Raw genomic sequence first — 26,540 nt, forward strand, 5'->3', positions numbered from 1 at the left:
ACTTCCACACTGGTATAAATTAAAAAATGGTCTTGAGTGAAGTAGGCAAAATAAGCTGCCTTACCTCATTCTGTCTCAATGAGGTAAGGCAGCTAACCTGCCTCATACATGGATTTATTACATGTGGTTTTGACCAAGCATGATCCAGAAAATATGAAGAAGAAGAAAGTCAAAAGAAATTACAAAAACAAAAAATTTAAGTTCCTGCATGCACATCGTGTAGCTCAGTGCAGAGAAGCTCTCAGTCAGCCCTGTGTTACCATCAGTTGTGTTTAAATCATTGTGTGATCTGCTATTTCCCTGCCCTTTGTTTTGTGAAAATCTCCCTCCTCAAAAGCAAATGGTGCCCAAAAAGAAAGGTAAAAGTTAATGTGCCTAATTTAAGTGATAAAGTGACAATTTGAGATTTGTTGATAGGGGACATGTCTTTAGCAGAAGTTGGATGGCATTATGGGAAAAAAGTGAATCAAGTATCTTAAGTACATCACTGAACTCTATACATCCTTGGAACCAGGTACCCCTTAGATACCAAGGGTGTACTGTATCATTCTAAGGGAGCTGAGATGATTGCCTGAGACTCATGTAAGATCTAGGTTTATTGTACTTCTGTGGAAAGAGCACTGGCTTTGTATCAACAGAACTGCATTTGAATTAGAAATTGTGTGAACTTCAATAAACTACTTATCTCTCTGTCTACATTGTAACATGGTGACCAATTTAATAGAAAATTTGAGAGAATTAAATGAAACAAAATATGTAAAAAACTCTTAAGTGGGGCTGTAATAAATTGCCATTACCTTTTAGTTTACAAAAACATAAAATTACAATAAGACAAGTTCACTCTATTTGGAATCAAAACTTATGTGTTATTGGGAAGCCATTTCACACAAATGATAACATTTATTTCCCTCAGCCTTTGAGACATTTTAGGATCTAGGAACAGATTGTTTACTGGCCATCTGACATGAGAAGAAACAGAAAAGAATGAACACCATTGTTCTGATTATAACTAGATGTTAGAGGGCTCCTATTTCCAGGAATTGCATATAGGAAACAACCTCCAGAAGGTAAAAAACAGAAATACTGGGCTTTGTCCCCTGCTCATGTCTGTACCCAGAAGATGGCTGAAGGTGGACTGAGTGCTTACTTTGCCTCTTCTTATGACACATCCCAATTATAGTAAGAGAAATTTAGTAATACTATATACAATTAAAAGTAACTAGACTGTTATATTAATTACTAAACTGGTAACCAGTTTAAGTTTTGTCATTATAGTTCTAATCTTACTGGGACATTTAAAGATAAGCCCATGAAAAATGACTCTGACAAGTTCTTATCTGTCAACCAGGACAGACATTCTTAAATATTGGGATCATTTTGCATTTTCCTTGTACAAACTTCATAACCGTTACCTGCTGACACTTTACAGCAACTTAAAGGTGTCAGTACATCCTCCATGGGACAATTAGATTTAATTAAGCCCACCCTAAGAGTCATTTTTAATAAATCTCTTTGTTGCTTAATTTGACCAGAAAGGTCTCATTGGTGCTGACTTCTGATTTGTTTGATTTGTTATTTTTCCTCCTCCGTGGAACAAAATCTGACTTTCTAAAAGAAGCTATGACTTTGCAGGAGAGGCTATTCCTGGGTTTGAGGGACAAAACTGCCAAATTGGCAGAATCTTTAGAGATGACCGTTCAGAGAAACAGTTGAAGAGCATGAGGCCCCTGAGCAGTTAGCTTGGCATCTTAGAGAGACAAGTGGTGTTCAGCCACCTGGGACAGTTCAAAAAGACTGCACAAATGAGGGCACTTCTTCAAATCTAGATGAAATCAATTATGCCAGACCTCTAAAAGTAACCAAAGCAGAGAGATTTTTAAAAAGGGGCTCTTATGCATGTGCTTTAATATTTAAGCCCTCTAGGCTTCTGGCAAAAAGCAAACTCATTCTTTGGCCAAGGCCTTCTGTTTAAGCAATGGCAATAGAACATTTAATGTTATCTAACTTCTGCTTAGGGATGCTGTGAGTCTCCTTTCCGTACCTCTTACTGGACTAGGACCTGCCCCTGGTACAGCTGTCCCCTAATGTAGATCTTACCCCAAATAATCAGTCCTTAACTGCCCACTACAGTGGCAGTCCAAACAGAGGGCCATCCAAGGGTTAAAAATAGCTACAGGATAAACACCTATAGGAAAAGTAACCATAAGACTGTTACTTTTCAAAATGAAAAATTATATTGCTTTATCATTCCTGCTACACCTGGCAGGGCCCTTTCTGATTCTCCTATCAGTGTTTGCATTTGGGTCATGCCTCTTAAACTTGCTAATCAGATTTGTCTTTTCCAGAATGAAGGCCCATAGGACCCAAATCATGAGACAACAGGGCTATCAATCTCTACTGATGAACATCACCACAAACAACCTAGGTCTCCATGAGAAACCTTGACTGTGCTGGACAGTAATTCAGACACCTTGTGTCCACATTAGCCCCAAGGGAAAGAAATAGGAGAGGCAATATCCCCTTGTAGGTAGGGTCTGCTGCCCCTTGTCAGCTCAAAGCAGATTCAGAAGAAAAGAGAATTCCTGTCAGCAACCTCAGAAATATTTTTGGGGGCTCTTGTCTCTTGGGGGGATTGAGGCAAGCCAGAATTAGGGAAAGTTCAGAACTCATAAAAAAAATTGTATTTCAGATTAACCATGCTCTGGCTCAGGGACCGCCCTCACCTGGCCTGGGAACCGCCCATGCCCAGCCCCACTCATTGATTACTGGATGGAAATCACCTGGTTCTTCCCTTCCCTTAGGTTAGTGTAGGTTTTAAAAGCACCTGGATAGCAGAAACATGCTCGCTCTCTCTCCAGATTCCACCTGGCTCCACCATGCTCCCTTTTGTATTTCTCTCCCTTAACTTGTAATAAACTCCACTTACACCCATGTGTCCTGCCATGGATTCTTCCCTGTGGCACACAAAGAGTTTGGAAGTCTTCTGATCACAGACTCCACTGTACCAAGAGAGCCATGTCATAAATCTTTCTTTGTCACTCACAGTGTCTCAGGGGCAAGTGGCTGGACCTGGCATGTGGAATCCCAGGAGTTTGGGCCTTTGGTCCAAAACTCTGATTTCAGGAGCATGTGGCAATTCATAGTGACAGAGAGAGACAGATAGAGGGAGGAAGGAAAGGGTCAGGGTTATGTCCCCTAAGGGCAAGCCAGTGACCTACTTGCTCCAACTTGGCCCCACTTTATTTTATTTTTTTGGTGGTACTGGGGGTTGGACTCACAGCCTCACACTTGCTGGCAGGCACTCTTACCACTTGAGCCACTCCACCAGACCTTTCTTGTGTTGGGTATTTTTGACATGGAGTCTTGAGAACTATTTGCCTAGGCTGGCCTCCAAACCACAATCCTCCTGATCTCTGCCTCCTGAGTACCTAGGATTACACGCCTGAGCCACTAGTGCCCGGGTTGGCCCCACTTCTTAAAGGCCCTCTTACCTCCTAAAATAGTGCCATCAGCTAGGGATCATGGCTTCAACACATGAAACTGTGGGGTACTTTTCATATTCAAGTCCTAACACACAACCTTGTCCCTATGTATTCTTAAATCAGTCATCAATTGCTATGTAACAAAGCACCCAAAAAGTCACAGGCTTAAAACAATGATAATTCTGTTTGTTGAACCATCTGCAGGCCCTGGTGGGGTAGGTAGGCTTCCATTCTGTCCCAGATACTCATCTAGCAAAACTTCACTGTAACTCTTTGGTATCTTCAGGAAGGTATTTTTTTGTTTTTCACATTTTAAATGTTTTATTTTATATGGTGCTGGGGTTTGAGCTCAGGGCTTCATGCTTGCTAGGCAGATGCTCTACCACTTGAGCCACTGTGCCAGCCCCTCAGGAAGGTACTTTTTGTACTTCTCCAGTTTTTAAATTGTCTGTAATGAGATGGTTCACCTGAGTCATCTAACTCGCTATTACTGGAAATAAAAATCTTTCAATATTTAACATTAGTCATTGGTTTTTCCTCTTCTGCCAAATGCCAGTTTATACTTTTTGCCTATTTTCTATTGTGTTCCTCTTTCCTTATTGATTTGTAGATGACTTAATGCATTCTGAATGCAAGCTGAATTTCATCAGCTATGTTTTGAAAACATATCTTCTGACTGCGGTCTTGTAAGGGGAGCAATGACAGAGTGACTCAATTTTGGATGAGAGAGGAACTTTAAAAGCAGACATCTAAAGAGGCATGGGAAACAATGGACTTCTCAGAGAAATAACAAGCTTCTCACTAAAATAGCAAGATGCAGCTGCGCAATGTGGGTAGTGGGCCCCAAAGCCAGGACAAGTTGAACAAACTTCCAAGGATGAGCTGACCAGGCCCTCTGGAATGTCCAGTTTGATAAGGAGAGGGACAGGTGGCCGGATTTAATGAGAAGTTGACTAGGCGCCAATCACAAAGTATAGTTCAAGGTAGAATAGTTGTACCTAAGCCAGTTAGTGCTCTTTATCATCTCCTAGACTTCAGCCTTTTTTTTTTTTTTTTTTGATTTAGCTCTTTCACTAAGTCCCACCTTCAGGGTTCTTTTCTATCCTATTAGAAAAAATTGTGCTTGCTTTATGCTTAACTTTGGTCCAGTGTCTTTGATCATCGACTATGCTAGGACACACACTTGGGATTTCAGTATCAGTCTGCCTTTCTTTTTGAGCTATAGTTTGACAACAAAAGGTGTATGTATTAATGTCATAATATCTGTCTTTTATAGTTCTTACTTTGTTCCTTAGGAAACATATCCAATGTCATAAAGATATACTTATGTATTTCATTGTAAATATTTTTATTAAAGTGTCAGCATTCATTCACATCTAGGTGTTTATCTGGTATTCAGTCCAATCCAAATGATTTTTCAGTGTAAGTAGTTGTGTCAGCCATACTTGAACACAGTTTCCTTTCTCATTGATCCTATGGAAAAAAATCCAGTCTTTGCATGCAAGGATCTTTTCTGGCCTTGGTTTTCTGTTCTATTGGCTGAATGTTACCACTACCAAATCTATACCGTTTTACTTATAAGTTTAGTTATTTTTGTTATCTATATACTAAATCTCCCTGACCTTGTCTTCAAAATTATTTTTGCTTAGGTTAGTCTTTTGCTAGCTCACATATTTTGAGATCAACTGGTGAGTCTATGAAAATCCCTACTGGGATTACACTGGCATTGAATTAGATTTAGACTTGAGAAGAATCTAAGTGTTATCTTCTTAGATATGAATATAATTATTTCGCTTTTTACATTTTCAATAACTTTATTTTTCATAAAGGTTTTATATATATAAATATGCACTAGGATATAAAGTGATCCTATTTTGTTTAAAATGGTCTCCTTGCTGGTGAGACTGGGGTTTGAACTCAGGGCCTTACACTTACAAAGGAGGTGGTCTACCACTTGAGCCATGCCTCCAGTCTGTTTATTTTGGAGATGGAATCTTGCGGACTATTTGCCTGGGCTGGCCTGGAACTCCAATCTTCTCGATCTCAGCCTCCCAAGTTGCAAGTGTTACAGGCGTGAGCCACATGCACTAGGCCTCTGCTGTTTCTCCAATGTATGAAGTACTCTCTTGCCACTGAGCCTTTCAACTTGCCAGGATGGACATCAACTTCATGGTTCAGTCCCTAATTTTTTCGGGTTATTGCTTATGTGTCTCTTTATCAGAGAAGTCTTCTCTGTTGTCCTATATAAAATGTGCAATAGTCTGATTTCATTTTGATGTTTGCTGACAGCTTTTAAACCTTACTCTTTCTCCTTTCCCTTCTGCCTCACACATTGGCAAGCAAAGAGCCTGATGCTCCCTTCTCTGATACCTGTGGGAAATTCAAACCTCATGTAGGAACCATCATGTTGGCTTTACCATAAACCTCCAAAAAATCCTAAGCCAGTCTCTTTCCTTGTTCTCTCAAGTCAATTTTGGACCAACTTAGGAGTTGCCCTGCTGTCCCCAGAAAACTTCCTTACATGAGGACTCAAGCTGTTGGTCTGTGACTTCATCAGCTTTGACATGCAAACCAAGTCACAGCAGGGAGTGTGAGATGACCACCACCAACCAGAACCCTCCTTTATGTCCATCTGTACCCCTTGATACCACCTCATGTGTATTTGTTTACTGTTTTCTCCCACTACCCAGATCCTCAGTTTCTAGTGAAGTGTCTGGCATAATCATCTACTCATTCACTCATTCAATAAATGTAGTGAGTGCCTATTTTGGCCAGGCACTGTTAGTGGTACTACTGCTAAAGTGGTAAATAAACACCTTGCTACCGTGAAGTTCACACTCGAGAGGACAGAGTTAGTGTACTGACCTATTTGCTAAATAAAATAATACTAGTGCTGTTTTTGCCTGGAGGTGAGATACATCAACTTTTTCTTTCTTTCTTTTCCTTTCAAAATAGTGCTTATTTTAAAATAATACTTGGCGGGGAGAGAAATGACCCAAGCCTTGCATGCACTATGAATAATAAAACAATAAAAATAAATAAATAAATAAATAAAATAGTACTTGGCAATTTATACTATCAAGACATGTTATAGCTAACACCCAAAGTAAATAATCAAAGTTCATTATTTGAAGATTTGCTTAGTATTAAAAAGTCCTAAATTTGCACCTTGTTGATGCTATAGCAAGATTGGAGAATTGACTTCTGGCTAATGATTATTATAGAACATCAAGGTAAATTTCAACCATTATAAGGAGTAGAAGAGTGTCATTTTCATTTTTTTTTCTGGGGGCAGGATGAGGTTTGAACTCAGGGCTTTGCAGTTGTGCAGCAGGCAGTCTATCATTTGAGCCACACCTCCAGCCAAGAGGGTCATTTTTTATTTCATATGGACAGTGGTCAACTTCAGCAAGAGCCTGAAAATAAAATATGCTCCTACCAACATTGTATTTTGATACTGTTTCTTTTTCTTTCTCTTCCTGCAAATAACCAATAAGGTACAAACTGCTTCTGACTGGCAACCAAACAAGGGAAGAATCATGGCTAACCAACTCATTGCTAATGCTTGTGAAAGGCAAATTACAAACTCTGAGTATGGTTTAACTTCACAGAAAGGGTGAAGGCCTCCTCCTGCCTACCCTGTTCAATGAAAAAACTATGCTCATTTCTAGAACGGATTTTTAAAATTCAGTACAACGATTCAATGAACATAAAGATTTAAAAACAAAGACTTTTCTAAAACCTGGAAATAATCCACTTAGCTGTTGTGGGACTAATTTGAAAATTTTAATAATGCTACTCAAATGTAAGTTATTATTAGGTAGTAGGAATAATTACATTATTCCTGTTCATGTTTATATTTAAGGTATAAACATTACGTTTATAAAATAGACTGATATTACAGAAGAAAAAAATGAAGTTGGTTTAATAAATGTGAGTATATAAAAAAAGAAAATGAACATCTCAATTATAAATTTTGTTCCCAATAATCTCTTTCAGAGAGACTGTGAAATAATCTACAATATTACCATAATCCTTCATTTTAAATCACAATAAAATAGGATTTCAGTACTGAGATAACTTCTATTGGATTTTGTATTAATACCAAGCATTGAGTTAGTTAATTAACCTTAGTTAATCATTTCTTTTTTAAGCACACATTGGCTGATTTAATCTCTCCCAAATGAATGGGTCTCTTTCGGTTGATCAATGCGATAGAGAAACTGGGCGGGAGTGAAGTATCCGAGATATTCCACTGTATCTGGAGTAGTGTCATAGTGGTAGTGTCCACCTTCTCCATGACGACTAAAAAAGTGGGTGTGTTCCAGCCGCAAATCAAACCCCTAGGACAACATACAAGTAGTTTGTTAGTAAACACTCAAATTACCTTTATTAGAATCTGTTGAAGGGGGAAGGAGAAATTTTTTATTTTTGTTACAAAGTTTTTTTAAATTATGCTTTTTTTTGTTGTTTTTTAAAACGGTCTCAATGTAGCCCAGCATGGCCTCAAACTTCCTATCTTCCTGTCTCTTTTTCCTGAGGGCTAGGATTACAGTCATGTACCATCCCCTCCCGAAAATTTTTTTTTTTGCAGTGCTAAAACCTAGGACTTCATACATGCTAGACAAGCACTCTACCACTGAGATTCATCTCCAGCCCCCACTTTTTAAATATAGGCAATTATAGTCACATGACTCTAAAATTAAAGGATATAAAAGGTTATATTCAGTAAAATGTTCCCCTCTCCTTCTTGTATATCCTTACAGAAATATTTACTTCCACTTTTTTTAACTCCAACTGTACACTCTGTACACATGGTTCTACATGCCGCTCCTTTTCACCTAATAAGACCTTTGTTTATCAGGTAATAAGAGAGCTTCCACATTCTTTTATATACGTAGTATTTCATTATATGTACATAAGTTCTCAACTGATATTTACATTATTTCCAACTCTTCTGGCATTACAACAATGTTGTCATTAATAATCCTTTAACTACGATTTTATATAGTTACACATACATCTAAAGATAAAATCCTAGCTATTGCGTCACTGGGATCAAAGGGTCTGACCAATCAGTATTTTGGTAGATATTTACTTTGAATTGGTCTATATTAATTTTTTTAGTGTGTAGAATTAGAAAGTGAACACCAAATAAGAGATATGAATCCAACTTGTGTTTCTACTATTTAATAGCATGAATTTAGGTATTATTTTTAAATGCCTATTTTACCTCCTCAAAGCAAAAATCTGATCTTCCAAACTCATAGGGTAGAAAGCCACATAGTCCTTTCGCTTTGAAGAAAATTCTAAAGACTTAGGTCTTAAACATTAGAAACAAAAAAGTACCTAATTCTAAAAGAATATTCGAAAAATGAAGCATTATCATTGTAGTACATTGTAATATAAAAGACAGCAAAGACATACCGGGTCTCTGGAGACAAAAACTGGTAGACAAACCAAAGGAGCCTTCATCTCATAAAAATTCAACCATTTATTCACCTGTTCATCAGAGGTCAATGGGCAGGAAGAAAATTCTGCAGGCTACAATGCAAGATCATTAAACAGGTAAACACACTGAATGTTATTGAAAATTGAGAGTTTTTAAAGGTATGATTTGAGTGTTATAAATTTTAAGCTCTGTTGTATACTCTACTGACTGTTTTTGGCATCAATTATATATCCTAGTTTTCAAAAGGATAACCAATCAATTAGTACAAACTAAAAGTTAGAAATAAATAAATGAAGAAATGAGTCAATTACTATTTTCCTTTCCCTTCCTCCCTCCCTCCCTCCCTTTCTTCCTAGCCCCTATTTTTTTTTCATGGCCTCTCAGTTTTTCTACGTGTATGTGCCCATCCTAATCTTTAAAAAAGTTTTTTTTTTAATCTGGGGAACTGGAGATCGAATCCAAGAACTTACACATACTAGGCACTATCTACCACTAAGCTACATTTCCAGCTCTTCCATCTTAAACTTCATTACTGATACCAGGAATGATGGGGTGGAATGGGAAAAGCAAGGCACTAAAATTAAGTAGAAACATCAAGAACTGTAATAAAAGACTTTGGAATAAACTTGACCAAGGAGGTAAAAGACTTACACACAGAAAACTATAAAACACTGCTGAAAGAAATTAAAGAAGATTCTTATGGGGAAAGACATTCTGATTTTAGGGACTGAATGTCTTAATATTAACACATCAATAATACCCAAAGCAATCTATAAAGATTCAGTGCTGGATTAGGCACAGTGGCTCATGTCTATAATCTCAGCTATTAGGGAGGTAGAGATCAGGAGCAACACAGTTGGAGGCCAGCCTGGGCAAAAGTTAGTGAAAGCCCCACCTCAGCCAATTAAAAAGCTAGGTGTGGTGATACATGTCTGTCCTTCCAGCTACCTGGGAAGTGTACATGGGAGGATTACTGTCCAGGTCCATCTAGGAACAAATGTTAAGATTCTATTTAAAAATAACCAAAGGAAAAAGGGCTAAGGGTGTGATTCAGGTGGTGGAGCTCCTGCCTTGCAAGCAAGAGGTCGAGTTCAAGTCCCAGTACTGCCAAATAAATAAACAGGAAGAAGGAAGGAATGAAGGAAGGAAGGAATAAAAACTCAATGCTGGGCTGAGTATCTCAAGGGTAGAGTGCTTGCCTACATGTGGAAGGCCTTGAGTTCTATCATTAGTACCACAAAAAAAAAATCATCTCATCACGGAATAGGGGGCTATAGCTCAGTGGTATTAGTGGTAAAGTGCTTGCCTAGCATTCTAAGGCCCTGGGTTCAATAACTGACAGAAAACACTCAATGTAATCTATATTGAAAAAAAAATTTTTTTTTTGGCAATAATGGGATTTGAACTCAGGGGTCATTCTTGTTAAGCAGGTGCTGTACCACCTGAGCCACCCCACCAGCCCTTTTTTGTGTTGGGTATTTTTGAGATAGGGTCTTGTGAACTATTTGGCTGGGCTGGCCTCAAACAGTGATCCTATTGATTCTCTGCCTCCCAAGTAGCTAGGATTATAGGTATGAGCCACCAGCCCCCAGCTCTACTGAAATCTTAATGACTTTGTTGCAGAAATAGGAAAATCCATCATAAAATTCACATAGAATATCAGGAGACCTTGAAATTTTCAAAACAACCTTGTAAAAAAGCTAGAGGTCTTAGTGTGGGACTCAAGAGGAAGAAGTGTTTGCCTGACATGTGTAAAGCCCTGGGTTAAATCCCCAGTAACTAACACACACACACACACACACACACACACACACACACACACAGAGTCTCATCCTTCCTGACTTCAAAACCAACTAAAAAGCTATAGTAATCAAAACAGTGTACTACTAGCATAAAGACAGACATTCAGACCAACAGAAGAGAATAGAGAGGTCAGAAATAAACCCTTGCATATAGGATCAAGTAATTTTCAATAAGAGTATTAACACCACTCAATGGGAAAAGGACAGTCTTTTCAACAAATGGTGGTGTTGGGAAAATTGGGTATTCTTTAAAAAGGATAAAGGTGAATTCTTACTTTATACAATACATAAAAATTAGTTTAAAATGGATCAAAGGCCTAAATATGCTAGCTAAAATTTATAGAAACAAAACAAAACAAACAACAACATCAAAAAATAGCTGGGCACCGGTGGCTCACACCTGTAATCCTAGCTACTCAGGAGGCAGAGATCAGGAGCATCAATGTTCAAAGCCAGCTGGAGCAAATAGTTCATGAGACCCTATCTCAAAAATACTCAAATACTTGAGCTGGTGGAGTGGCTCAAGACATAGACCCTGAGTTCAATCTCAGTACCGAAAAAACAAAAAACAAACAAAACACATGGGAAAAGTTTCAGGGCACTTGGTTTGGTCATGATTTCTTGGCTATGACAACAAAAGCACAGGGAGCAACAACAAAACAGATATATAGGAACATGGAAAAATTATAAATTTTTAGGCTAGGAACATGGCTTAAGTGATAGAGCATCTGCCTAGCAAGTGTGAGGTTCTGGGGCTGCAGATATAGATCAGGGGTTGAGTGTTTGCCTAGCACATGTGAGACCTTGGGTTTAATCCCAAGAATTGGTTTAATCCCAAAAACTGGGGTCCTGAATTCAAACTCCACTACTGCAAAAAAAAAAAAATCACAAACTTTTCATCAAAGGACACTATCACTTAAGTGTCCATGAAATAATGAAACTGAAATAGAAGTGGCTGACTATAATCCTAGCACTTGGGAAGCTAAGGCAGGAAGATCATAAGTCAAGGCCAGCCTAGGCTATACAGTGAGATGTTGTCTTTAAAAAAAAAAAAAGCCAGGTGCAGTGGCTCACACCTGCAATCCTACCTACTCAGGAGGCAGAGATCAGGAGTACTGCGGTTTGAAACCAGGATAGTCGTGAGACTCTATCTTGAAAAAAACCCATCACAAAAAAGGGCTGGTGGAGTGGATCAAGGTGTTGGCCCTAAGTTCAAACTGCAGTACTGCAAAAAAAAAACCCAAAAAACAAAAACCAAAACAAAATGTATATATGTACATTACACCAAAATGTGTGTGTATATATATGTATATACATATACATATATATATGTGTGTGTATGTTATACCAACATACAGATATACATACATACCATGGAATATTATTCATCCAAAAAATGAATGAGGTCCTGTCATCTGTGACAACATAGGTGGATTTGGAGATAATTATTTTAAGTGAAATGAGCCAGGAACAAAAAGATATGTATCACGTGATTCCACTCATGTGGGATATAAGGAAGTTGATCTCAGAAGGTGAAAGTAAATAGCAAAGGGTGAGAATTGTGGGTGAAGGACGGATGGGGAAATGTGATCAATGGTTACCAAGTTACAGTTAGATAGGAGTAAGTTCTGGTGTAATATTACACAGTAGGATAAGTGCAAATAATGATAATGTGCTGTGTATAGATAGAAAAAAGGAATTTAAATGTTTTCAGTGTAAATGAATAATGTCTGAGCAGATACTTTTAACCTGATTTGGACAATACACAATGCATACATGTATGGAAATTCAGAAATATGCATTCTAGAAATATGTACAATATTTATGTTATGTTAAAAAATTTAGTAAAAAAAAAGCATGTGAAAAGATGTTCAGCACCTTTACTAATCATTAGGGAAATGCAAATTAAAATCACAATGAGAATCCAGTAAGACTGTAATTATAAAAACAAAGCAAACAAACAAAAAATAAGTACCGGCTAGGATGGATAGAACAGAAATCTTTGTGCACTGCTGACAGGAATGTAAAATGTACAGCCACTATGGAAGATGATATGGTGTGCCCTCAAAAAATTAAAAACAGAGCTGAGTGCTAGTGCCTCATGCCTGTACAATCCTAAATACTTGGAAGGCTGAGATCAGGAGGTGCAAGTTTCGAGGCCAGTCACAACAAATAGTTCACAAGACCTCCATCCAAACCAACAGCTGGCCACAGTGGTGTGCACTATCATCTTCAGGAGGCTGAAATTGGGAGAATTGTGGTTCCAGGCCAGTCTGAGCAAAAAAAAGTCTGCAAGGCTCCATCTCAACAGAAAAAAGATGGGCCTGGTAGTACGTGCCAGGCCAGCTTGCGCAAACAAGTTTGCAAGAACCCATCTCAGTGGGAAAAGCTGGGTGTGGTGGTGTATGCCTGTCATCCCAGGCATACCTGGGCAAAAAGTTGAGACCCTGTCTCCAAAACAATCACACCATAAAGAGCTGGAGGCAAGGCTCAAGCAGTGTAGCACTTGCCTAGCAAGCATAAAGCCCTGAGTTCAAACCCCAGTACCACCTCCTCCCTCAAAAAACTAAAAGTAGAAGGGTATAGCTCAATAATAGGCATGAGGCCCTTGGTTCAATCTGAAGCACTGCAAAAACAAAAAAAAAAAGCTGTGCACCACTGGCTCATGCTTATAATCTTAGCTACTCAGGAGGTAGAGATCAGGAGGATCACAGTTTAAAGGCAGCCTGGGCAAATAGTCTGAGAGACCCTATCTTGAAAAAACCAAGCACAAAATAGGCTGGTCGAGTTGCTCAAGTAAGAGAGTGCCTGCTGCCTAGCAAGTGTGAGGCCCTGAGTTCAAACCCCAGTACCATCAAAAACAACAAAACTCCAAAAACAAGACAAAAAAGTACATCAGAAAGAAAACTTCTAATATGTTAACATGAAAAAGAACTCTAACCTCACAATTTGACTGACAGTATGGTTTGTCATTTAAATTTTATTTTGTTTTTCATTTTTCTTTTATTATTCATATGTGCATACAAGGCTTGGTTTATTTCTCCCCCCTGCCCCCACCCCCTCCCTTACCACCCACTCCACCCCCTCCCGCTCCCCCCCTCAATACCCAGCAGAAACTATTTTGCCCTTATCTCTAATTTTGTTGTAGAGAGAGTATAAGCAATAATAGGAAGGAACAAGGGGTTTTGCTGGTTGAGATAAGGATAGCTATACAGGGCATTGACTCACATTGATTTCCTGTGCGTGGGTGTTACCTTCTAGGTTAATTCTTTTTGATCTAACCTTTTCTCTAGTACCTGGTCCCCTTTTCCTATTGGCCTCAGTTGCTTTAAGGTATCTGCTTTAGTTTCTCTGCATTAAGGGCAACAAATGCTAGCTAGTTTTTTAGGTGTCTTACCTATCCTCACCCCTCCCTTGTGTGCTCTCGCTTTTATCATGTGCTCATAGTCCAATCCCCTTGTTGTGTTTGCCCTTGATCTAATGTCCACATATGAGGGAGAACATACGATTTTTGGTTTTTTGAGCCAGGCTAACCTCACTCAGAATGATGTTCTCCAATTCCATCCATTTACCAGCGAATGATAACATTTCGTTCTTCTTCATGGCTGCATAAAATTCCATCGTGTATAGATACCACATTTTCTTAATCCATTCGTCAGTGCTGGGGCATCTTGGCTGTTTCCATAACTTGGCTATTGTGAATAGTGCCGCAATAAACATGGATGTGCAGGTGCCTCTGGAGTAACAGTCTTTTGGGTATATCCCCAAGAGTGGTATTGCTGGATCAAATGGTAGATCGATGTCCAGCTTTTTAAGTAGCCTCCAAATTTTTTTCCAGAGTGGTTGTACTAGTCTACATTCCCACCAACAGTGTAAGAGGGTTCCTTTTTCCCCGCATCCTCGCCAACACCTGTTGTTGGTGGTGTTGCTGATGATGGCTATTCTAACAGGGGTGAGGTGGAATCTTAGTGTGGTTTTAATTTGCATTTCCTTTATTGCTAGAGATGGTGAGCATTTTTTCATGTGTTTTCTGGCCATTTGAATTTCTTCTTTTGAGAAAGTTCTGTTTAGTTCACATGCCCATTTCTTTATTGGTTCATTAGTTTTGGGAGAATTTAGTTTTTTAAGTTCCCTGTATATTCTGGTTATCAGTCCTTTGTCTGATGTATAATTGGCAAATATTTTCTCCCACTCTGTGGGTGTTCTCTTCAGTTTAGAGACCATTTCTTTTGATGAACAGAAGCTTTTTAGTTTTATGAGGTCCCATTTATCTATGCTATCTCTTAGTTGCTGTGCTGCTGGGGTTTCATTGAGAAAGTTCTTACCTATACCTACTAACTCCAGAGTATTTCCTACTCTTTCTTGTATCAACTTAAGAGTTTGGGGTCTGATATTAAGATCCTTGATCCATTTTGAGTTAATCTTGGTATAGGGTGATATACATGGATCTAGTTTCAGTTTTTTGCAGACTGCTAACCAGTTTTCCCAGCAGTTTTTGTTGAAGAGGCTGCTATTTCTCCATCGTATATTTTTAGCTCCTTTGTCAAAGATAAGTTGCTCATAGTTGTGTGGCTTCATATCTGGATCCTCTATTCTGTTCCACTGGTCTTCATGTCTGTTTTTGTGCCAGTACCATGCTGTTTTTATTGTTATTGCTTTGTAATATAGTTTGAAGTCAGGTATTGTAATACCTCCTGCATTGTTCTTTTGACTGAGTATTGCCTTGGCTATTCGTGGCCTCTTGTTTTTCCATATAAATTTAACAGTAGATTTTTCAATCTCTTTGATGAATGTCATTGGAATTTTGATGGGAATTGCATTAAACATGTAGATTACTTTTGGGAGTATAGACATTTTTACTATGTTGATTCTACCAATCCATGAGCATGGGAGATCTCTCCACTTTCTATAGTCTTCCTCAATCTCTTTCTTCAGAAGTGTATAGTTTTCCTTGTAGAGGTCTTTCACATCTTTTGTTAGGTTTACACCTAGGTATTTGATTTTTTTGAGGCTATTGTAAATGGAATTGTTTTCATACATTCTTTTTCCGTTTGCTCATTGTTAGTGTATAGAAATGCTAATGATTTTTCTATGTTGATTTTATATCCTGCTACTTTGCTATAGCTATTGATGATGTCTAGAAGCTTCTGAGTAGAGTTTTTTGGGTCTTTAAGGTATAGGATCATGTCGTCTGCAAATAGGGATATTTTGACAATTTCTTTACCTATTTGTATTCTTTTTTATTCCTTCTTCTTGCCTAATTGCTCTGGCTAGGAATTCCAGTACTATGTTGAATAGGAGTGGAGATAGTGGGCATCCTTGTCTGGTTCCTGATTTTAGAGGGAATGGTTTTAATTTTTCTCCGTTAAGTATAATGCTGGCTGTAGGTTTGTCATATATAGCTTTTATAATGTTGAGGAACTTTCCTTCTATTCCTAGTTTTCTTAGAGCTTTTATCATGAAATGATGTTGGATCTTATCAAAGGCTTTTTCTGCATCTATTGAGATGATCAAGTGGTTTTTGTCTTTGCTTCTGTTAATGTGGTTTATTACGTTTATTGATTGTCGTATGTTGAACCACCCCTGCATCCCTGGGATGAAGCCTACCTGGTCGTGGTGAATAATCTTTTTGATGTGTTGCTGAATTCGATTTGCCATTATTTTGTTGAGGATTTTTGCATCAATGTTCATTAAGGAGATTGGCCTATAGTTCTCCTTTTTGGAGGTGTCTTTGCCTGGTTTTGGGATAAGTGTAATACTGGCTTCATAAAATGTGTTTGGCAGTTTTCCTTCCCTTTCTATTTCATGGAACAGTTTAAGGAGGGTTGGTATCAGTTCTTCTTTAAAGGTCTGATAGAATTCAGCAGAGAATCCATCAGGTCCTGGACTTTTCTTTTTGGGGAGACTCTTGATTGCTGCTTCAATTTCATTTTGTGTTATAGGTCTATTCAGGTGATTAATTTCCTCTTGGTTCAGTTTTGGATGATCATATGTATCTAGAAATCTGTCCATTTCTTTTAGATTTTCAAATTTATTTGAATATAGGTTCTCAAAGTAGTCTCTGATGATTTCCTGGACTTCCATGGTGTTTGTTGTTATCTCCCCTTTTGCATTCCTGATTCTACTAATTTGGGTTTTTTCTCTCCTCATTTTAGTCAGGTTTGCCAGGGGTCTATCGATCTTGTTTATTTTTTCAAAGAACCAACTTTTTGTTTCATTAATTCTTTGTATGGTTTTTTTGGTTTCTATTTTGTTGATTTCAGCTCTTATTTTTATTATTTCTCTCCTTCTATTTGTTTTGGGATTTGCTTGTTCTTGTTTTTCTAGGAGTTTGAGATGTATCATTAGGTCATTGATTTGGGATCTTTCAATCTTTTTAATATATGCACTCATGGCTATAAACTTTCCTCTCCAGACTGCCTTAGCTGTGTCCCATAGGTTCCGGTAGGTTGTGTTTTCATTTTCATTGACTTCCAGGAACATTTTAATTTCCTCTTTTATTGCATCGATGATCCATTCTTCATTAAGTAATGAGTTATTTAGTTTCCAGCTGTTTGCATGTTTTTTGTCTTTACTTTTGTTGTTGAGTTCTACTTTTACTGCATTGTGGTCAGATAGTATGCATGGTATTATTTCTATTTTCTTATATTTGCTGAGACTTGCTTTGTGCCCTAGGATATGATCTATTTTGGAGAAGGTTCCATGGGCTGCTGAGAAGAATGTATATTGTGTAGAGGTTGGATGAAATGTTCTGTAGACATCTACTAGGTCCACTTGATCTATTGCATATTTTAGATCTTGGATTTCTTTATTGAGTTTTTGTTTGGATGACCTATCTATTGATGATAATGGAGTGTTAAAGTCTCCCACAACCACTGTGTTGGCATTTATATATGCTTTTAGGTCTTTCAGGGTATGTTTGATGAAATTGGGTGCGTTGACATTGGGTGCGTACAGATTGATGATTATTATTTCCTTTTGGTCTATTTCCCCTTTTATTAGTATGGAATGTCCTTCTTTATCTCGTTTGATCAATGTAGGTTTGAAGTCTACTTTGTCAGAGATAAGTATTGCTACTCCTGCTTGTTTTCGGGGGCCATTGGCTTGGTAAATCTTCTTCCAGCCTTTCATCCTAAGCATATGCTTATTTCTGTCGGTGAGATGAGTCTCCTGTAAGCAACAAATTGTTGGATCTTCTTTTTTAATCCATTTTGTCAAACGGTGTCTTTTGGTGGGTGCATTAAGTCCATTAACATTAAGTGTTAGTACTGATAGGTATGTGGTGATTCCTGCCATTTAGTTATCTTAGTTGTTTGAAGGTTTGATTGTGTGTACCTAACTTGATGTTACTCTCTACTGTCTTGCTTTTTCTTATCCTGTGGTTTGGTGCTGCCTGCCTTTTCATGGTTAAGTTGGGTGTCACTTTCTGTGTGCAGGATCCCTTGCAGAATCTTTTGTAATGGTGGCTTTGTGGTCACATATTGTTTTAGTTTCTGCTTATCATGGAAGACTTTTATTGCTCCATCTATTTTGAATGATAGCTTTGCTGGGTAGAGTATCCTGGGGTTGAAGTTATTTTCATTCAGTGCCCGGAAGATCTCACCCCACGCTCTTCTTGCTTTTAATGTTTCTGTTGAGAAGTCTGCTGTGATTTTGATGGGTTTACCTTTGTATGTTACTTGTTTTTTCTCTCTTGCAGCCTTCAATATTCTTTCCTTAGTTTCTGAACTTGTTGTTTTAATGATGATATGTCGTGGAGTAGTTCTATTTTGATCTGGTCTGTTTGGTGTCCTGGAGGCCTCTTGCATTTGTATGGGAATATCTTTCTCTAGATTTGGGAAATTTTCCGTTATTATTTTGTTGAATATATTACGCATTCCCTTCGCTTGCACCTCTTCTCCTTCTTCGATGCCCATGATTCTCAAGTTTGGTCTTTTGATGGAGTCAGTGAGTTCTTGCATTTTCTTTTCACAGGTCTTGAGTTGTTTAATTAATAGTTCTTCAGTTTTTCCTTTAATTACCATTTCATCTTCAAGTTCTGAGATTCTGTCTTCTGTTTGTTCTATTCTGCTGGATTGGCCTTCCGTTTTGTTTTGCAGTTCTGTTTCGTTCTTTTTTCTGAGGTTTTCCATATCCTGGCTGTTTTCTTCTTTATTGTTGTCTATTTTTGTCCTGAGTTCATTTATCCATTTATTCATTGTGTTCTCTCTTTCACTTTGGTGTTTATACAGTGCTTCTATGGTTTCCTTTATTTCTTCTTTTGCTTTTTCAAATTCTCTATTTTTATTGTCTTGGAATTTCTTGAGTGTCTCCTGTACATTTTGGTTGACCCTATCCAGTATCATCTCTATAAAATTCTCATTGAGTACTTGTAGTATGTCTTCTTTTAAATTATTCTTGTAGGCTTCATTGGGTCCTTTGGCATAGTTTATCTTCATTTTGTTGGAGTCTGGCTCTGAGTTTCTGTTCTCTTCATTCCCCTCTGGTTCCTGTACTAATTTTTTGCTGTGGGGAAACTGGTTTCCTTGTTTTTTCTGTCTTCCTGTCATTGTCCTTGGTGTTGTTACTGTCCCTGTACTGTGTGTAATTAAGTATTTTCTAGCTTGTAATAATAACAATGGTAATATTGAGAATGGAAGAGTGAGCTGAGATGGAAAGCAAGAAGTTAAAGAAAAGGGGAAAACAAATATACAGACAAGAGGGAGAAAGCAGAACAAGGTATCAGACAAGAGAGTTTCAAAGGTATAAACAGGGAGTGTTAGTGTACTAATCGACAGTAAACTGAACAGACAATAGAGTGACAGAGAGAGGATTGAAAATCAAAGATAAAAAAAATTAAAAATAAGTATATGAAAGTAATATCTATTTATAAAAATGAATTAAAATAAAATGGAAAATAGAAAATTAAAAAAAAAAAAAAAAACCAAAAAACTTCCAAGTTTATATACAATGCAATTTCAGTCTTAATAATTTGGATGTCTGTCTCAATCTCCAGTCCTGGAGTTGGTGCCTCAGATGTTGTTCTGTAGTTGTCTCATCAAAGGGGATGCATAAAGTAGAACAAAACTACACTCACACACACACAGAAGATAAAAAAAAAAAAAAAAAAGTCCCACCAAGTGTCCCCAGTTCAAATGCAATACAGTTTCAGTAAGTTTTTCGGCTTGCAGGTGTAATTCGGTTGTTCTCTCATCAAAGGTAGGGAGAAAAAGAAAAAAAAGCGTCTGGAGGCAGTTCTGAGAGTGGTATCTGCAACTGTGGCTTGCCTGCCTGCTGCTCTCAGCCTGTAGCTGGCGGCGTTATTTATGCAGATCTCTGGGGTGAGCTAGCACTCACCTGGTCCCACAGGCTTTGTTTGCTCAGAGTTCTCCTGTGCGGGGGAGGGGGGCCTCTGCTACAGGCTTTTCCCTTTCCAAGCACTGTGAAAGGGACACTGCCCCGCGTTGTCAGGCCTGCGTGTTTATTTACAGTTCACGTGGGAAGTGGGTCTTCCCTCCTCTCACAAGCTTCCCTGCTCCTGGTTGCTGGGCGCGCACCCCGCTCCCGCCAGAGGCTCTCCGGCCCGCCCGGCTCGTTTATTTACAGTCCCGGGAAGGGTTCCCTTCCCCTAATCTTCAGCGCTCAGGGCGCCCCACCCTCTTTCCAGCGTGTCTTAACTGTTCTTATTGCTTAGTACTCAGTTTCTCTTTTTTTCCCGGGTGGAGGTCAGTCTGTCCAGGGGGCTATGCTGCTCTGGCCCAGGCTTGTCTGTGGGGGAACCGCGGTACCGCGAAGCTCACCTGGTCCGCGTCTTCCCAAGCCGTATGGGCGCCGGCCACCGGGGGCCGTCCTCGGTTCTCCGTTTAACGTGAAGTGGAGATTCTCTGCGCCGGCTGGAGGTGTGGAGGGGTCAAAGTTATGCCTTTTCTCGGTGATTATGCCTGCAAAGTGTGTCTCCAGCGTCTCTCCAAGATTTCACTATAGGAGGCTCGCTTTCTGCTTCCTACCTCTAGCCGCCATCTTGGAATTCTATAGGTCCCTTTTGTAACTGGGGATTTAGAAAATGTTTTCCATGGAATCAGCAGAAATGCATAGACAAGACTTTCATTAAGTGACAGTGATGCTGAAGTGTAGAGAAACGGAATTCTTTTAGCGGTGCAGAGAAATAATAGCTAACCATGGTGACTGCGGAGATAAGAAGAGGAAATTACAGGTGAGATATCCTACAGGCAGCCAGAAATACTGAGTTATAACTAAGAAAAAGAGATCTATTACACATATGATTTAAAAATGATTTTCTCCAGGTAATGACTGAAACCACAAGATAGATGGAAAAACCTGGAGAGATTATACAAAGTAAGAAGAAGCTGAAGAAAACAATACTATTCCAAATAATTTCAAGGTGCTAAAAGAAATTGCTATCAGATACACAAACTTTCTAGAATGCAAACATGTAATTACAGAATGTTTAAGCTGCAAACACCCAAGAAGGACAGTCATCTGAAATCCCCTAATTTTAATCTATCTGAGGTAAGCTACATTAAGCGGCTTATTCCGGGTAATGAAATTTGTATGTGTCAGAACAGAACTAGGCTCCAGGAATTCTATGGCAAATAACCTTTAAATAAAATATGTCCATTTCATAATAAGAGAAAAATGCGTTTACCTCCAAACTCATCATAGTAAGGTAATGGGAGAAGATTAGACTTCTGAAACAGATAGACCTGCATTAAATCCTATGATTCACATTGAGTCTTCTCAGCCCTCACAGCTCTCATCTATAAAATGGAGTTAGTATTTTACCTTGCAGTATCACTGTAAAAACTAAGCCATCAAATATAGTTATCTACAACACTGACTATTTTACTCAACCAATGTTATTTTCCTTCCCTTCTCACTTCAAACAGTGGATGGTAACGTGGCAAATTTGTTAAAGGGTTAGAAGTATTTAATAGATGAATCAAATATAGCCAGTACTGAATAAATAATAAAACTAAAAAGTAAAGTTAGTTTCTATAAAAGTCACTTGAACAATTAAAAACAAAACTTTCATGTGGTATTAAGACTGTAGCCCATTAAGTATCTATTATGCAGCCAGTGAAGGTTTTGAAAGTACATAAAACACAATCTTTTCCCACATGGGTATAAAATGAAATTTCCAACATCTAAAAGCAATAAGCACAGAAATTAGTCAAAATATAGCTTAAAAGTTGTAACAATATAGGGTTTTTTATAGATAAAAATAACACTGGCTTTAGAAAAAGATTATGATTGAAAACCAAAAGCATGTAAAAACACAACAAACAAGAAACAAAAACCTGCTTACCTTTTACAGGAAAGGTAAATGGTTCTTTAGTCAAATCAGGGCAATCAACTACAGAGACCTGCACATCAGCAAAGTTATCTTTTAACCCCTTCTGCATAACTAATAAAGACATAAAAATGATTATTTAACATTAGGTAAAAATGTGGCCACCATATACCAAGAATTCCTTTAAATTTTCTATGTGTCACACTGTTAGCCTAAATTTATGTAATAAAAAAAGGGGAAAAATTTTTTGTGTGTGTGGTACTGGGGTTTGAACTCAGAGCCTATACCTTGAGTCACTCCAACAGCCTTTTTTTGTGATGGTTTTTTTGAGATACAGTCTCTAGAACTATTGGCCTCAGCTGGCTTCGAACCAAGATCCTCCTGATCTCTGGTTCTTAAATAGCTAGGATTACAGAGCCACTGGCACCGGGCTCTTTTTTTGTTTCGATGGTGTTGGAGATGGAACCTAAGGCCTTAGTCATGTGCTTCAGCACATGCGCTACCACTGACTACAGCCCCAGAAATGGTTTTATTAATGAATATAATTAGACTTTGGTATAATTAGAAGATATACTAAAGCACATAAATATTTTATCCACGGTGATTACCAACCACTGAAGATACCTGTAAGGGCTTTCTTTGGGGGAAGGGAGTCTAAAAACCTATTGAAATGTAAATATTTAAGTTTTTTAAAAAGTAAGGAATCACATGCCACAACTTCAATGAAGGTTACAGACAAATGCTGAACTAAAGTAACCAGACATAAGTTGGGCATAGGTGGCTCACACCTGGGAGCTACTTGGGAGGCTGAGATCAAGAGAATCACGGTTCGAGACCAGCCAAGGCAAACAGTTTGAAAGACTCTATCTCCAAAACAACCAGAGCAAAATGGACTGGAGGTGTGGTTCAAGCTGTAGAGTGCCCTGAGTTCAAATCACAATACTACACACACACATACAAAAGAGAGAGAGAGAGACAGAGACAGAGACAGAGAGAGAGAGAGAGAAAGAAGAGAGAGAGAGAAAGACACTGAAGGAAAAGATCCCTAGCTGTATTGCAAGGGAAAACAAATGACTGGTAGGTCAAAAAATACTAGCAAGATGGATTATTTACTAGCTACTACTCAATTAGGAAACAAAACAGGAAGCTTGTAAGAGGAAAGCAACAACAAAGCAAAAAAAAATGAGTATATTTCTTGACTTCATTCTTATTAGGAGAACAGAGAACTGATTAACTATCTGGGAAAATACACTCTTGAGAAATAAGGGAGAGTTCTACATAAAGCTTAAAAGGCTGTCAGGTAAATGTCAGAATTCTAACAGACTTTGCAGTTTTGGATTAGTAGTATTCCTGGCTTAATTTTATGTCCCCATTTTTCCTTTTCTCATCCATCTCCCCTCCTTCTAAATGATCTCGGGAAGCTGCTTTAAATTGTTTAATAAGGTAAAATACATAAAACACACAGAGAGGAATCTAAGCAGAGTACTGGCTGTCTCTCAAATCAGAAGGAGGGGACTAGAGGATGTCTCTCTGCAAGCTCTAAGCCCTGAGTTCATTCAAACTCCAGGACACCAGGAAAAAGAAGCATGCTTGGGAACGTGATTAAAAGACAATAGGAGATTATGTATCTGCAGAATATTGTAACTGGCAAAAAGTTATCACAAAATTCTGCAACTCTTTGGGCATTATACTTACTTAAACCTCAAAGTACTATAGTCATTTTCATTGTAAAAGTTGGTATCATCAAGAATCTATAAATGGTGAGTTTAGTTTTTTTAGAGGGACAGAATTTTGACCTTTCCCATCCCCCTAAAACACAACCCCAGAAATTGAACTTTCTCAATAAAATCAGTATAGAACACATAATGAAATGGAAAACTCTGTATCAAAAGTACCATTCCAATAAGTAAAATACAGGTAAAGATAAGTAGTAGGCTACATATATATGTTAGAATCTTTTAATTTTTTTCTTGTACTACTTCTTAGAAATGCAGTTAGTATTGTTTTTACCTTCAGCAAGCTCCTCTAGACTTGGCATATGAAAAGAAAATTCAGTACAAGCCATTTTTCTTTCTTCTTCAGGTGTGAGATTGTACAAATAAAGCTATTGCTGGAAAATGATCACAAAAGCTCACAGTGCACCAAGCTTGATCAGTCACTGCTCTGGAAATGAGCATTTAAGAGTTCAGTTACCCAAAGAGAGCAAAGGGCATTTAGACTCTTCTATCCTCACAGTCTAGTTACACAACAAGGGAAACCATAGATGCTAGCATTCAGTATTCCAAATGAGCAACGGACAAGTGACCTCTCTTAATACTACTGTTTTCCTTTTTGTAGTGCTGGGATAGAACCCGGGGTTTCATGAACACTAGGCAAACACTCTACCACTGAGCTATACTTCTAGCCCAATACTGTTATTTTAAATGATTAATATTTAAAATAGACTGACAAGAGAAAATGCCAAAGGAGAAATAAAAAAGAAAGCACTTACGATTCATTTCTTTGGTCACTTACCTTGATAGAACCTGCAAGTTTCTAATGGATGACCTAAGGAAAATGAGTCAGTCTTTTTTTTTTTTTTGGCAGTACTGGAGTTTGAACTCAGGGCCTCATGCTTGCAAGGCAGGCACTCTGCTACTTGAGCCACTTCACCGTCCCAGGAAAATGGGTCATGAAGCAAAAAGTACTTACTAAGGATTATGAATAAATGTTTAAATGGTTGTAGCAAAAGTATGTATGTTTTAACATATATGAAATGTATAGCTATATATATATATATATATATATATAAAACAACAGATATATAAGAATTTCTATAATAGATAATTTGTGTATCTTATCTACATTTGACTTTTAAACTAAAAATTAAGTTTCTTAAACTATTATTTTTACAAAAGAAATTTTAAGTTACCAATAAAAATGTAAACCTATGGCATAATTAGCTTCTGAAATTCAAATTTTTACCTTAAGTTACAAATAAATATACTTTCATGGCAAGCAGATTTAATATTCAATTTTTCTGATAATATAACCAATTTGTTATCTTACACTAAAATAGTAAATAGGTATACATACATAAAGATTATAGCAAATAGGTATACATATGTAGAGATTAAGACTTACCTGAAGTGTTCAAGTGATGAGGTATATAAGCACAGTAAAATAAATAAAATGAAACAGGGAAAAGAAAAAAAAAAAAAGAGGTGGGTGGAGGAATTTCACCCCAGACCAATCACAACAGGAAACAAGGAGCACAGACCACTCTTAAGGGCATTTGTTTCTAAGAGCACTGCTGGAACATGAGCCAAAATTGTTAGTAGAACACCTCACTAATCTGAGCAGTCTCAGCTTTATCATGCTTCCTCAGCAAATGTGGTCCCTCACAATCACTTGAAATAGTCTTGCAAACTTTTTTAAAATCTTCCAGACTCATAGGTTCTTAGAAACTGAATTTCTACTTTTGATGACATTTCCAAACAATGTATCATCCATAAATTTGCTATGGCATACATTAAGGAGTTGGTATTTAACTTTTTTTTGTTTTGTTTTGGTAAGAGACAGATCTCCCTATGTTGCCCAGGTAGCAGGAACTCCTGGACTCAAGGCATCCTTCTACCTCCTTAGCCTCCAGGGAAGCTGAGACAAGTGACCTTTACTTTAGCACTTTATCAACCACTAGTTTTTATTGTCCTTTTGTTATTTAATATACATAAACTGAGGTGGGCATAGTGCATTCCTATAATCTAATCTACTCAGGAGGCAAAGATCAGGACTATTGCAGTTTGAGGCTAACCCAAGGAAAAAGTTAGTGAGACCGCCTCTCAATAAACAACATGGGCATGGTGGCACAGACCTGTAAAGAAACACGGGCAGGAGGACTGCTGGTCCAAGGCTAGCCCTAGGCAAAATCCCTAGACCCTATCTGAAAAATAATTAAAACAAAACTCTGGGGGCGTGGTTCAAGTGGTAGAGTATCTGCCTAGCAATTGCAAGACCCTGAGTTCAAACCTCAGAACCACCAAAAAACAAACAAATAATAATCTGTCTTCCAAATTAAATATAAATAATTATTGATTATGGACCCCAAGTGCTATATAATCATACTTCAATTACCTTAAATACATTTTTGAGTTGAATAATTTAAAATTGTTTTTAAGAGTAAGACATTTTCATTTTCTTTTGAAATACTTTCAGATTGACATATTACAAATAATTCCTATAAAGCTGCTGGAGTGACTCAAGTGGTAGAGCACTGCCTAGCAAGCCTTAAGGACCTGAATTCAAATCCCAATACCACAGAAAAAAATTCCTGCATACTTTTAACTCAGATTTCCCAAATGTTAACATTTTATTATATTATTTATGAGGCAACCAGCAGGTACTTATTTATGAACATGTCAAAGTCTACACTCTATACAATGAATAGTATATTCATTTAGTGTCTTTTTTTTGGAGACAGGGTCTTGCTACCTAGCAGAGACTGACTAATACCTCCCCCAACCAGTGCTGGGATT

At 37.9% G+C, this 26,540-nt stretch overlaps 1 protein-coding gene across 1 annotated transcript; it reads right to left on the reverse strand.

The window, feature by feature from the left end:
• Nucleotides 1–6,544: 6,544 nt before the first annotated feature.
• On the reverse strand, nucleotides 6,545–26,072 carry LOC141415602 (ester hydrolase C11orf54 homolog). Its single transcript, XM_074052604.1, has 7 exons — nucleotides 25,150–26,072; nucleotides 24,541–24,672; nucleotides 24,037–24,189; nucleotides 21,898–22,140; nucleotides 20,893–20,900; nucleotides 8,910–9,026; nucleotides 6,545–7,825 (listed from the first exon to the last, which is right to left on the reverse strand). The coding sequence occupies exons 3-7, from the start codon at nucleotides 24,089–24,091 to the stop codon at nucleotides 7,652–7,654; spliced, it is 597 nt and encodes a 198-aa protein (XP_073908705.1). The 5' UTR covers nucleotides 24,092–24,189; nucleotides 24,541–24,672; nucleotides 25,150–26,072; the 3' UTR covers nucleotides 6,545–7,651.
• Nucleotides 26,073–26,540: the final 468 nt, after the last annotated feature.

This window comes from Castor canadensis, chromosome 1, assembly GCF_047511655.1.
Source record: "Castor canadensis chromosome 1, mCasCan1.hap1v2, whole genome shotgun sequence".
In the NCBI taxonomy this organism is placed as follows: domain Eukaryota; kingdom Metazoa; phylum Chordata; class Mammalia; order Rodentia; family Castoridae; genus Castor; species Castor canadensis.

Coding starts and splice junctions, on each gene's coding strand:
- LOC141415602 (XM_074052604.1), bottom strand. CDS start 24,091: ATGGCTTGTACTGAATTTTCTTTTCATATGCCAAGTCTAGAGGAGCTT. Junction 22,141..24,036: donor TCTAGAGGAGCTTGCTGAAG/GTAAAAACAATA, acceptor TGTCTTTATTAG/TTATGCAGAAGGGGTTAAAA. Junction 7,826..8,909: donor TTTTTGTCTCCAGAGACCCG/GTATGTCTTTGC, acceptor ATGTTGTCCTAG/GGGTTTGATTTGCGGCTGGA.